At 37.3% G+C, this 14,317-nt stretch overlaps 1 protein-coding gene across 3 annotated transcripts; it reads left to right on the top strand.

The window, feature by feature from the left end:
• Positions 1–893: 893 nt before the first annotated feature.
• On the top strand, positions 894–14,048 carry card14 (caspase recruitment domain family, member 14). 3 transcript variants are annotated; one of them, XM_043242855.1, is made up of 21 exons: positions 894–1,254; positions 1,801–1,938; positions 2,273–2,479; positions 2,725–2,843; positions 3,167–3,346; positions 3,447–3,566; positions 3,656–3,781; positions 4,674–4,823; positions 4,981–5,115; positions 7,165–7,277; positions 7,639–7,688; positions 8,530–8,602; positions 8,709–8,925; positions 9,306–9,432; positions 9,993–10,230; positions 10,335–10,398; positions 10,759–10,873; positions 11,536–11,700; positions 12,411–12,529; positions 13,148–13,263; positions 13,421–14,048. In XM_043242855.1, exons 1-21 carry the CDS (start codon positions 1,044–1,046, stop codon positions 13,626–13,628), a joined length of 2,991 nt encoding a protein of 996 aa, XP_043098790.1. In that variant the 5' UTR covers positions 894–1,043; the 3' UTR covers positions 13,629–14,048. The 3 variants fall into 3 exon arrangements, with proteins under 3 accessions (XP_043098790.1, XP_043098791.1, XP_043098792.1); XM_043242856.1 differs by having other exon boundaries at positions 3,167–3,319; XM_043242857.1 differs by having other exon boundaries at positions 3,167–3,280.
• Positions 14,049–14,317: the final 269 nt, after the last annotated feature.

The following is a 14,317-nucleotide window of genomic DNA, read 5'->3' on the forward strand; positions in this document are numbered from 1 at the left end:
ATTTTAAATAAGACAAAAAATGAACACTTGAGCACAATTTCAAGTAATGAAAGACAAAATCTACTTCATTGCAATTTATAATCTACTTATTTATTTATAATCTATATATATTTATTTAAATATGAATTGTCAGTGGAACACATCATTGATTCACTGAAAATGTAAAGAATGAGGATGCATACGCAAGTTTTTTTCTTAAGCTGGAATGTTGTGTACGTCATCATGACCGGTGCTGTAAACATTGTCATCATGCAAAAGCTGTCTGGGAGTTTTATCTGGTACGTTTTAGTTCCTTTTTTGACAGAAAAAAAACTCATATTCAGGTGAAGTTGCAGACTGTTGTCATTAAAGTGACATAAGCAGATTTTGCATATGGCACTATTTTAGGCAGATTATAATCAGGAAAGAATGTAAATGCTTTGTTTGCATGTGACATGTAATTTCCCATAAGCCTTAGAATCCCTGTTTCATTTCCTTTTTTCCTGCTGGACTTTGTACCTGTTCACAGCTCGTCTCATTTGTTTTAGATAGGAAGAACTCGCTTGACTCACACCAGATTGGCGGATGAGTCTGTGTTTTGGTAGCTACATTGTGATTTGCTTTGTAAATAAAAACTGTCTATTGCTTTAGTGGAAAATTGTAATCTGAGCAAAACAGCTACGTCATCTGATTCAACCAATCCCCTAGTGAAAATAAACAGGTCGTAATGCCAGGCATCTTTATGTAAGTTTAAAATGCTGTATGCTTCTTTTTATTTAAGGGGGAAATCCACACCTGAGCTGTGTGTTTTGTCTGGAACACCTTTCCTTGTCTTTCAGGTTTTCTTCACACACCTGTGGGTGTAAAGGGGGCGGAGATTTATATGAACTTCCCTTTACGTTCTCACAGCTTCTCATTTTTCATTTCACTTTTGTTGTGTGTAGATCTGCACTGGACTTGCTTTTTTTATTCTAGTTACTTATTTATTATTATTATTATTTTTACTTTAATAGCATCCTCCGTATTTATGTATTTGGGAAATAGTCTGATTTAGGACATTCAGCATGGCTGAGAGTGTCCTAAATACTCCGGACCTGAAGGATCTAGAGGAAGAAGAACTGTGGGATCTTATCAATGATAACCGTCATGCCATCTCTCTCGGAGTCCGTCCCTGTGTTCTCATCCCTTACCTGCGACAGGCACGGGTCCTCACAGACTTGGATGAGGATGAAATTCTCACCTGTTTTAATTTTACCAACCGCGGCATGAAGACAAGTAAGACACTCTGGTTTATGTGCATCGTGAAGAGATGTTCGTATTATAGCAGAGCATGAGAAAAGATAACCAAGTACATGCTGTCAAAATCTATTTATAGCTTAAAAAATATATTTTTAGCTTTAAAAAAGTTAGTAAATACTAAAATATATTAAACTGAATTGCAAATTATAGATTTATTCTTTCAGGATTGAAGATCTGTTTTGGATTAGAGCACCCAAAGCGAATTGACCAGTTATTAGATTATTTGGGTGATTTGTTTTATAAAAAGAAATAGCAAGTTTTGTCTAGCTTGCTAGAATTCAGAAATGGCTCATTTTGTTCGGTTGGTACATGTAAAAACAAAAGCAATATAAGGATCAGTAATGGCAACATATTTTAAACAATGCATACAGGTTTGAAATGGAATGAGGGCAAGTAAATAATTTCCTTTTTTTGTCTGAAGCATTCCTTTAGTGTTTATTACATTGGGAATAAAAAATCTGTTCAGTGTTTATTTATGGTATGTACAATGCAGTGTCTGAAATGTATTTCTTTTTTCTGCAGGTCACATGATTGATTTGTTGCGCGTACAGGGCCATAATGGTGCAATGGCTCTGCTTGAAAGCCTGATGATTCATTACCCTGCTCTCTACACAAGGATCACTGGACGTGAGCCCAGCATTGAGCCTTCAGGCTTCAGCGGTCAGTCAGTGTACCTTTATCACATTCCTATCATGCATTACAATCAAAGGTGATGTGATGTAGTAGTTAATAATCTGAGCTGAAGCCTCCTGATCTAGACTCCTTAAAAACGTTGACGCTATTCATTTTAGGCTTCTTCTAAAATCTGATAATGTATTCATTAGAACACATTATGCCATTTATTCATTTTTTTATTCATGTTTAATCGATCTCTCAACACAAACAATAAGTAACGTAACGGCATCGTTAATAATGCAATGACTCAACATTTGAGTGGTATTTTTGTCACAGTATTCAAGCCACATTTGTAAAACCTTGCTTCTGTGCTTGCCAGGCCTGATAAATTACAATGAGTTGACAGAGTACCTGGTTCACGCAGTGAGCAGTATGCAGACAGAGCTACAAGTGGCACAGCACGAGGCTTCGAGGCTGCAAGGCAGATGTTGTCAGCTGGAGGGGAAACTTGAACAGGCCCAGCAAAATAATGAGGAGCTAAGCCAGATGCAGGGAGAGCATGTACGACTGCGCAGTCACCTGGATGGTGTGCACTTAATCTGATACTTCACATTAGTGTGTCAAACCTCTTTTTAATACATCATTGGCAAACATATGTACTAAATGTAAAATATAACACTATTTGTGAATATAATTAAGGAAAGTTCATTTTATTTAACATTGCTGCATTTTAATCGTGTGCTTTGAGAAATTTTGGATTTCAGATCATTGTTTTTGCACAACTAGTAGTCTGTGTAAAACATATATGATGCCCGGTCATCATTTGTTCAGGTTTAAACAGGGAACTGCTGAAACTAAAGGATGAGAAGTGTGATCTCTATGTCAGATATACAACAGCTCTTGAGGAGAAGTCTGCAACTATTGTACGCAATAGAGACCTGCAACTGGAGGTGAGGAAACAGAGAGAATGTGTTTGTTTGTTCGTATATTTGTCTTCTACTTGGACTAGAGATACCATTCATTAAGTTACAATAACTTTTTTGTCTCATCCATATTACGTATGTTTGTGTGCCTGACATAGAGCAGAATTCCATAAGGAGTTGGTTTGGAGGAAGTGGTTTCTCTGTGTAGCATTTTTCAAGTTTTGTAACGCATCAGCTCATATTAGATCTGAACTCTTATATATAAAACTAAACAAAAAAATCTGAGTATAATCAGTACAACAAAAAGAGTAATGGCATACAAAAGTCTCCTTTCCTCCTCTCTTCTCCAGATTTCCCAGCTGCAACATGAATTAAAGAAGGCAAGGAAAGAGACAGATTTTGAGAGGCAGCGTTCCTTGAAGAACCCCACTGACACACAGAAGCTCAAAGATGAGCTCAACACTGTACGCGCAAAGTTACTGGAGACTGAGACGTTGTTCCCAGTAAATAAGAGACTCATCTTCATAGCAGTATAACAAGTCAACACATTATGGGACTATGCTTCAATTATGGATTTTATTTGAATGATTTTTCACAGTGAATCTGTCTCTCTCTGTTTATTTCAATAAGGTTCAGCAGGATATCCTGGCCCATGATTTAAAGGAGGTGGAGGACAGACGTTCAGAACTTGCTGAGGAAGTCAGAAGGCTCAGTGAGGAGAATATACGACTCCAGCAAGAGAAAGAGGAGGTAAAACTGCACTTTCCTAAACAGAATTTTCTACTTCTGCTTGCATTTTTAAAATGTTTAGCTATATTCTTCCATCATCATCCTTTTAGCTTCTAGAAGAGAAGGACTGTTTAGCCCTGGAGGTGGAGAAGTTGACTGTGGACTGTGAGATGTATCAGCACAGGAGTACCCTGTTCCATAATCAGCTGGAAGAGGTGCAGGCAGAAAGAGACAGGGTCAGTACAATCAATATCTATAATAGACCAATATCATACTCATTAGGTAATTAGGTCCTAAATGTGTTTTTAGATTCAACAATGAGATCAGTTTATACAGTAAATTAAATAAAGTACTCTTCAATTTTGACCTGCTAGCAAGCAAGCGAGCTAAAAGCAGCCTTTCCGTGGCAGCAACATACTTTTAGCCAAATCAGAATAATCCAGGATCAAAGCCACCACACTGCCTCGGCAGACACAGGGCCTGGACTGCAGGTGGCAAATGTTTGGCTCCTATAACCTAGAGCTTCTTAGTAGAGCTTCTTAACAGCATTCCACATAACTTTACAGGACTGCTTTCTGCCAATATAATTCAATTTCCATACGTGCCTCAGACCCTGGTCACACTTATGTGTCACACTGTGACACAGCATTGAATTTCTCTAGAAAGAGAGCCACCTCTTCCCTTTGAACCTTTCATTCCTCCCAGACATTCACACCAAGACTTTGAGGTACTCCATGTGACATCATAGGATGGCTGCCTGCCAGTAGAGTTTGGCGTGCTTCTACACACTTCTACACATGCATAGACACCGGTCACACTTGGGAGCATATTCCCTCAGCATATTTTTCCCATCACAGGGAACTGGGTTATATACATAACCCTAAAACTTTTAGTGTTACAAAGATGGAACACAGTGTTAAACCAACAACTTTAGTTTGGAAGTGAAATAATTGATAATAAAGCCAAAGAAGGGAATCTGTGAAACTGTTGACTCCTTTTTTCAAAAGGTCAGATTTTGATTTTCGTTTATTTTCATTCTTGCTAGAGAACATGCAGCTTTTGTGCAAACATGTCACGTTCAATAGTGGCGAATGAAAACTTAATTACAGATACTGCTGATGTTTTCAGGCATATTTGTCCCGAGATGAGGCCCAGGCTCAGATTGCACGTAGCCTCGCAGAGAAGGATGTTCTGAGAGGTCAACTCATGGAGCTACAGGCGAGAGTTTTCGCCATGAAAGCCTGTAACAAGCAAAGAGAACAAAGAGAAAAATCCAGGGTAACTGACCAATTTTTACTATATATTCAATAACCAACATGCAGTAGTTTACCTCAATCATTTTTTAGAGTCGTTTTAAATATTGTGCTGTGAAGAGTATTTATAACACATAGATGATACACACAATATTTTTAATAGAATTTCTTTGATTAAGTAGGACAGGAAATTCAGTTACGATAGCAGCAGAGGTTCCTCCAGTGAGTTCCCTCCATCCAGTCCCCCACCCAGAAGACAGCTATGCCGCTTGAATGCAATTCTTCCTGAGAGTTTCAGCTCTTTTGATACCTGTGAGGTACATTTATACTGTAAATGTTCTGCTTATCGAATCCTAGTGTGAATTGTTCTATCGGGACCCCCCAGATAATTCATGCGCTAGTTGTCTGATACATATTGGTAAAAAAACTCAAATGTACTTTGTTGATGATTTCTGGGAATAACTGGCAGATCATCATACTACTTGTTTTCTCTATAATATGCTTGGAAGAATTGTTTGAGCAGTGAAAATGTAATTAAATAAAATGTGGAACATGGTGGTTTACGGTGACAAAATAGATTGTTAGATTGGCAATTTCGTGACATCCTGAACATTACTCTCTTTACAAAAAGAATACATTCAGTCATAATTTAAGTAGGTGAATTGGAACCCAACAAAAGTCCCATTTACCAAATACTAGGTGAGCCTTTAAGAATGATCTGATCACATGATGCCAAAGTTTAAAAGGCTATTGACATCAGATCTTGACAATGAAAGAAATTCAGATTTTTGCTTGAGACTTTATTTAAATTACCACCCTAGTTTTTTTTTTTTAGATTAGATTCAACTTTATTGTCATTACACATGTACAAGTACAAGGTAACGAAATGCAGTTTAGGTCTAACCAGGAGTGCAATAAGCAGCAAGTGCAGGATATAGTTACAAATATAAATATAAATTACAAAGATAAATATGTACAAATTAAATTACAGATGAGAAGGGGGGAATTAGTCGGAATGCTCAACCAGCCACCGGGTAAATGACCATAAGCAAGCGTCACTTACCCTTCCTGGTGGCTGGGAGCGAGTCTCCGTTGTTCCTCCATCCCGGCATGGGTACCAGCGAGAGGGATGACGTCATCAGATGTCGCCCAACTGTGCCGTCTAAATGGTTACAGTGATTATGTAAGCAATTTACAGATCGTTATGTCATAAGAAAGAGCCCAACTGTACCGTCTAAGCTCCGCCTTGCCTGCATTCTCCACCACTGTGACGGGAGGAGCCAACGACAGACACAGTGGGCGTGGCGTCAGGCCTCGGAGAGGCTTTTATACAGTGATTATGTGTAAGCAATTTACAGATCGTTATGTACATAAGAAAGAGCAGGATATACAGGATATGTATAGACAATTTTACAAGAGTATGTACAGTGGATATGTACAATAAAGAGGAGGGGCATACATTTACAAAGATATATACAGTGGAGTGCAATGAATGTTAACAGTGCATTTTTGTATTTTTGTTTTTAATGGGGTGGGTGGGGCAGACATCAGTGGGGGGTAGAATTCAGTAGTGAGACAGCTCTGGTAAAAAAGCTGTTCCTCAGTCTACTTGTTCTAGTCCGGGGGAATCTGAATCGCCTGCCGGATGGCAGGAGGGAAAACAGTTTGTGGGCAGGGTGAGAGGAGTCCTTAAGAATACTGCGTGCTCGACGCAAACAGTGTCTCTTCTGGATGTCCTCAATGGATGGAAGTGGAGTTCCTGTGATGCGCTGGGCAGTTTTCACCACCCGCTGCAGTGCCTTACGCTCAGCAACAGAGCAGCTCCCATACCAGACTGTGACACAGTTTGTTAGGATGCTCTCTATTGTACAGCGATAGAAGTTCACCAGGATGGCTGAGGACAGCTGGTTCTTCTTAAGTTTCCTTAGTTTGTTATATATACTGTATCTCAGATAACACTGCTACTAAACCGTACATATTCTATATATATATATTCATAACTATAGATAAAGCTTTAAAAATTACATTTAAACAAGGGATACATTAAATAGGGGAGTCCACACTTGATCAAATTAAAATATCTTTCCTCCAGCTGATACACAGTGCATAAAAATTCATGTTTTTCATTAGAAACAGAACTTTATTGTCCAATGGCATGGATGCTAATATGTCTATCATTATAGTTAACATTCTTAGTGTGAATAGGCATCTGGTTCTGAAACAATAAATTTCTTCCATTCTCTGAAGTTTTCTCCTCTTCGAAGTTTTCTCATTCTTCTGTCTGATTGCAGCATGTAAGAAACATAGAATTTTGATAGATGTTTTATTATTTATTTTATTTTTTTCTGTCTGTCAACTTTTCACAGTTCAACGATGAAGCAATTTGCAGTATCAGTTCCAATCAAGTGGAGCCCCCCTGTTCTGAATCTCTCCGCAGACGAGGCTTTGCCTCCAGAAGTGACGCAGAAGACATTTACAGGTGAGCTGCTCATCTAGCCCGTAGAAGTGAACGCTAATACTCCTGTAAAGCCTGCTATGTGTAAGTGAAAATAGCAGTTCTTCACTGTTATAATTAGACAGCCCATTAGTGCTTCCTGTTTCCTCTCTATGATCCTAGTGGCATTCCTAGTGGCATTGTATGTGCCTATGACACACCATCATAAAACTAACTCATAAACCGATACGTCAATGTTTCCATATGTACATTCACCATGTAGTAGAGATAAAGATGCAAATCTAAAAAAATAATTTAATCAGAGAAGGGAAGTTTGTATGTATTCTAGCAAATGGAATTCTTTAGAGATCTTGAGTTTGAAAAAAACCCTTTGTTCCATTTTCAGCAGTCAAGATTCTCTCAGCTTTGACCATGATTATGTTTTCATTTCTAAAGGTAATGTTACTTCTTCATATATTTCTTTGTGGTTACTTAAATAAGCAAATGTATTTAGTCACAAATATTTGCGTGTTCAGTTACTCAAGAGGCCCTAAGAAGTATTGTCACGCTAAACCACATAAAAAATATGTTTTTGAAGAAAGATAACAGAAGCACAATTTTCAGTAAAAAAAAAATGAATACATGTTTTAGGTACAAAAATACCTACAATAATTAAAAATAATAATTCTGTTAATAATAACAAATAACAAAATAGTGTTAAAAATTCATAGTTCATGTGAGTTAATAGCAACTGGAAAATGTCTTCTTAAGCTTTTTTTGAGTTGTATTCCAAAGTATGTAAATTTCAAGTACCACTTCATTAAAACAAAGGAAAAGAAAGACATTTACTAATTAATATACTAAAATGTTTTATTATACCAAACTATAACAACATATTGGTTCTCATTCTTCTGCTGTCTATAAATAAATAAATAAATAAATAATAATAAAATGACATCTAAAAATAATAATAAAATGAAATAAAAATTTCTACTACTTATATTGTTTCGATATAAGTCTAAATGGGATTTTTTTTCTTAAAATACTTGAATTGAGCTTCATGACATACTTTGAAATAATGTGTTAAATATGTATTATTGTAGTTCCCAAAACCCCACATATAACTCTGAGGATTTTATCCACAGAAGATAAATGCTCAATCATATTTAGCATTCTCTATCTTAGTAAAGTTACTAATACTAAGTTAATAAAGTCTTTTTTAGAGCCACTGTACATTCCTGGTAATTAAAATGAATCACGATGGCATATTCACCCCTTTTTGATTACATTCTGATAGGAGATAGTTTTGATGAGTCAAAATCACCAACATCACTTCCCTGTTCGACTAGCAGAAGAAGCCCTAATGACAGGTAAAATAAAAACTGAAAGTAAAACACAATAATCACATTCATTTGGCATTTATTTATTTATTCAAAATGGTCATATTGCTAAACATGTTACTTTGTATAAATCTAGTGTCTCAAGAGCATCAGCTCCTCCCTTCCTAATGCGCTCCAGACCTCAGGCCCTGCGGATCACCGGTCGCGTACTCACCGTGTTTTTCCAGGGAGAAATGCTGTTGAATCAAATACAGGTCATCGGGGGCAATAAGACAGGCGTGTTTGTGCATCATGTGGCCGAAGGATCATCTGCTGAAAGCACTGGCATCAGTCCTGGATCTCAGATACTTCAGGTGAATATGTCTATATTCAGTTTTTGTTAGGACATTTCTGAATTCCCAAGACTTGCTCCCATTTGAAGGCAAAAACATTAGTTAGTCTTATGAGCTAAAATGCCCTTTACCATCCAGAACCTTTGCAAAAACCAGTTTAACTTGAATAGTGAAGAAATACTTATGAAAAACGAAGTTGTAGGAAACACGAAGAGAATTTAGAATGGCAGTTCCCTTATGATTCTTTCAATTATACAACAGAAAAAAATATTTATTTTCATTTTTCTCTTTAAGTAAGGAAACATGACAGAGATCATTTTTGATCCCTATAGAGGGATGCTCAGGTTTTCCAGTAGCTTCTAGATGGAGTGAGAGTTAATCAGAACACTGTGTATTTGTAGCTAAAGTATGAGCGGGAACAGAGAGCTGTACGAATGGTTTTAGAAGACACCACTATGGAAGAGGCCCTGTGGGCTCTGGGGCAAGTCCAGGGACCATGCAACATTACCCTGAGACCCAGCCAAGATGGTAAGAACCACAATGGAACATTCAAACACACTACATATTAAACTGCCTATTAAACACTTAAGTGATATATATTTTAAAGCAGCCACTTTCCGAAGGAAAGCAAACAATGATGAAGTGTATATCTTGAATGCAGTGTACCGTAAGTGGCTTCGGATAAAGTGTGTAAATAAATTTAAATGAATCTATGTGTATTTCTTTACACTGTTGTTCACAGCCTATTTATTCATAATCGCTCAATGGTGCCATTTCAACATTTCATCCATATTGGTGATAAAGTGTCTTGAAGAGCAGTTATTGCTATGTAACAGCTGTCGCATACCATAGCTTTGCTAATTTTATGGTATAATAATAAATTATCAGTTGTAAATACAACACTGTTATGAATGAGTTACAAACCTTTCCCTATTCGTTCATCAACTGAACCAAAACATTTTGTAATGTTTAATCTTGATCAATTGTAAATGTTTAACATCGCTAGTTGTTAAACAGGTCAGAGACCTATTAAACCAGGTCATAGCCAAATTTGATTGATCTCTGAAAGTCTGCCGATTTCCTCCTAGCATATGAGAACCTGCTGCAGCAGCTAAAGAACAGTGAGGTGATGTCGGGGGATTCCTTCTACATCCGTGTAAACATGACAATGCCAGGGGACTCAGCTGGAACTCTCGCAGTCAAATGTAATGACATTGTCCATGTGACAGACACTCACCATTCTAATGATGGCTCCTGGTGGGCCAGTCACGTGCACCCTTGGCACTTAGAAGATCTCAAGAGTGGGGCTCTGCCCAACTATTACAGGTACACATCATTATTTCTCAAAAGACTTCTTATTATTAGAAAAAGTGACATCTACGATGGTAATCTACTATTTACTAATAACTAAGTGTTAACTCATTTTTCAGAGCACAGCGGCTCTTAATCAGGGCTCTAGAGGATATGACCTACCCTCGCAAAGCACAAAGAAAGGTACATAAGTAAAGTACATCAGTAAAGTCATAACAGAAATGATTTCTCTCTTTTTTTATAAAACAGCAATCTAACATAAATGCAATAGAAGGCTGCACAATTGTTTTACCTGTCGATTGTGTTGACATGACACTTTAAAAGGTTTGTCATAATTCATGAGTTAGTCATAAGGTTAATCATAGTGTGTGCTTTATATAAATAGTTCTGAGATATCTAACAAATTCTTGTCTAGCTTTGTACAGCCTTAGTTTGGAAGTACAGAACTATTGAACGCTGGGTGTGGTATGAGGTGCTATGGTGAGGGAATATTAACACGTTGCTTAGAATTCTGAAAAATGAGTCACCTGTTTCTGCTCACAGGAAAAAAACTTAGCTCATGCGAAGCAGAGAGCGGCGAGGATCGTCATTACCGGTCAGCAAAGCAGAAACCCACTGTGGGTTAGTGTGGATGATGACAACAACACAGCACAAGAGAGTTAGTACAAGACAAACTCATTTGAGCTCTTTTACTCATAACTACACATGGGAAATACCTGTTTACTTTGAGGAGGAAATTGATGAAAAAAGTTCTTATATTCTGACTGTGGAAGAGTGAAATCAATGCATTATTTAAAAAAATACAAACATTACTTGAAAAAGGTTTTTAGTCTTTTTTAGACCATTTGTAGACAGGTTGTTTAAATGTAACACTAAATCAACAATTTGTATAACATTGAATTTATTTTAGTAAAATAGTACTAACAAAACTCCTAATGTGTAATAATCTAACTACACATATGAACAACTAGTCAGTAACACTGATTTAAGTCTTACAAAGCTAAACCTAACATAGGAAGTATGTGTTTGCTTCTCTAAAATATGTGTATTGCAATCTTTAATTTGGTAATACTTTTTGTTATACTGTTGAAGTATAACTGTTATGGTCAAGAGTAGTGCAGAAAAAACACTGTCAGAATAATTAGCACTGAACCAGTTCTGAACAGATTCTTGTTTCCCAAATAAACTTGAAATGTAAGCTGTTGTGTTATGTGTGTGAGAGAAATTCTACTAACTTTTCTACTAACAAATCTTTCATTTGAACTTTTCAGGTAATCTGGTTTAGACCTTAAATGTCAAGAAAATCTTTGTGTCTTGTAGGTGAAGGCTGCGTGCCCAGCAGATGTGTGACCCTAATGCCCTACACCCTGGTTTCACCTCGCTTTCCACCCATCTGCCGACCAGTCCTCCTCCTTCCTACATTACTTGGCCGTGTCTTGCACAAACGGTTGGCAGAACAGGAAGGTTATCAGCTTTGTGAGCCAGGTAAAGTTTTGTCCCACTTTTTTTTCCTACCGAGTTCCTCTTGTCTATCCTCACGACTATTTAGTGTGCTCCCCAACCTATGCTTCTGAAGAACCAGGCATTCTAGGCGGGCTCGTTCCAAGTCGACCCCCTGGGCGTTGAGATGGAGTCTCATTTGTCTGACTTGCTGGGCCTGTCAGCATTTGTACCTCGTCTACGTGATGCGGTTCAGGTTGTGGCTTTTCCATAGGGACCCAATGACATCAGTCAATTACGTAACATCATAGTGACTGACTGAAAGGGAATATCTCTGTTACTTGTGTAACCCTCGTTCCCTCTTTCCACAACCTTGATCCGTGCTGGGAGTCAGGTAAGGTCTCGGCTCCTCAGCATAAACCGGAATAGTGATTGCTCGCCGCCATCTTATATACCCGTATGTATGGGGAAGGGGCTTGGCATGCAGTTACCACTAGCCAATTTCTATTGGCCTTTTCTCTACAGAGCATTGGGGTTTGCTATCCTAATCCTATGACGTCAGTCCATGACTTAACATCTCAGTTCCCTCCTTTAGGGAAAAAGGGTTAAATAATTAACTGAGACGTTGCATGCAATTTAGGACAGATTCACAAACTGTTGTGACTTTAGTTTTAACTCTGCATCGTTCCTATTTGTCTGCTTTGATTGCTGATTGCTTCCACCTTACCTCATTTCTCTCATCTCTTGTATTTTAGAGTTGCTGATGGCAAGTGAGCACGCCATTCAAATGCAGAAGGGAGAGATTCTTGAAGAGTGTGACTCGAAAACACACCTTTGCTACACATTGCAGGGAGTGGAGAAGATCATGAAGCGGGTTTGTCATAAAACATTGCTATTTTATTACTTATTGTCAGATAATTAGCATTTAAGCATTCAAATGGCAAAAGTGGGTGGTTTTACAGAAACACACACAAACACACACATATATATATATATATACAGTATCTGTTTTCATTAAGTGTACATTTCAGTTTTGCAATCTTTTCATGAATATTGTATTAGTGATCATTACAGATTATTACATATTACTACATATTGCCAAGAGCCGTCCCCTTTCAAAGAACAGGTTTAACTACTTTAATAATGATTTTGTGAAACGAATGAATTCAACTATTGAATGATAACAGAACATTTTTCTTTTTCTTCTGTTGTTTTGTTGTGCATTAGCAATATATCAGTCCACTTCTGCCTCTCACTGCTTTATTAATGTCATTGGTTTCTTTGTGGCTACATTAATACTTTATGTAAGTGTCACATTGACACATTGTTGTTACAGTTCAAATAATGTTATGTATTAAAATGGAAATATTTTACAATATTTAAATTTAGATTTGTATTTTTAATCAAATAAACGCAGCCTTGAAGAAATAAAATTTTCAAAAACATCTTTAAAAATCTTATACGACCAATCTATTTTATATCCAACGTACAGGGCACTCACTGTGTGTTACCGCTGGGTTTGGACTGTGTGCGGCGTCTCCACCGTGCCGAGATTTTCCCCATCATTTTCTACATCATGTCTACAGAGAGAAGTCTCCGCAGATTGAGGTACTATAATTTCCTCCATGAGACTTTTCACATTGAAACTAAACGTTGATTTGATTTAAAGATTCAGATGTGTAACACACACACACACACACACACACACACACAATGCTGTTTTGGGAGCTACTGCTGCATGACTATCTGTTCTGTTTTTTCCTAGACACAAACTACGGCAGAATGTTCTGACCGAGTCCCAGGTGCTGGAGTGTTCCTGCAGTGAAGAGCCCCTTTTGGATAAACTGCCCTGCCTTTACCAGAGCATTCCTCCAGAGAGCTGGCATGACAGTGCCACCCTAATTGAGACTCTGAAAACAGTGGTGTCAGAGGAGCAGCAAAAGATTGTGTGGGTTGAGTCAGATACCTGGTGAAAGAATCCCAGCACCACAATATTAAGAGTATTAAGGCCAGTTAATACTTTGTTGAATGATTAAAAGACCAGAAACCATACATTAATTTAATCCAAAATGTCCATATTCACACAGCATTGTTTGTCCGTACAACAATATTGATTATAACATGATTAAAAGACATCCATGAACCAATACACAGAGGAAAAAGAAAAAGAAATATAATAGGGTACATAAATATAATATAGTAAGGCTTTTTAGATGAAGGTAAACTGAAAAGGACCAACTGGGGTCCTTTTTTTTAAAGAGGTCTGCAACAAAGCCAATATGTTGTACACTACCACTCAAAAGAGGTCAGTAGATATTGAAAGAATTATACTTTGAATTTAGTCCATATGGATTACATTGGTGAACAGTTACAGTGAAGACTTAGAATGTTACAAAAATTAGATTTCAGACAAAAACTGTTTTGTCTATTTATTCATTCATGAAAAAAGTATTACCATTTTCCCTATAGTATTATGCAGAACAACCGTTTCAAAAATTAATAATAATACAGAATATTGCTTGGGAACCAAATCACCATATCAGAGTGATTCCTGGATCATGTCTGCAAGACTGCAGTCCTGAAAATTCTGCTTTTCCATTACAGGAATGAATTCAATTTAAATATTTTTAAAACAGATTCTAATATTATTTCACAATATTAC

This window comes from Puntigrus tetrazona, chromosome 6, assembly GCF_018831695.1.
Source record: "Puntigrus tetrazona isolate hp1 chromosome 6, ASM1883169v1, whole genome shotgun sequence".
In the NCBI taxonomy this organism is placed as follows: domain Eukaryota; kingdom Metazoa; phylum Chordata; class Actinopteri; order Cypriniformes; family Cyprinidae; genus Puntigrus; species Puntigrus tetrazona.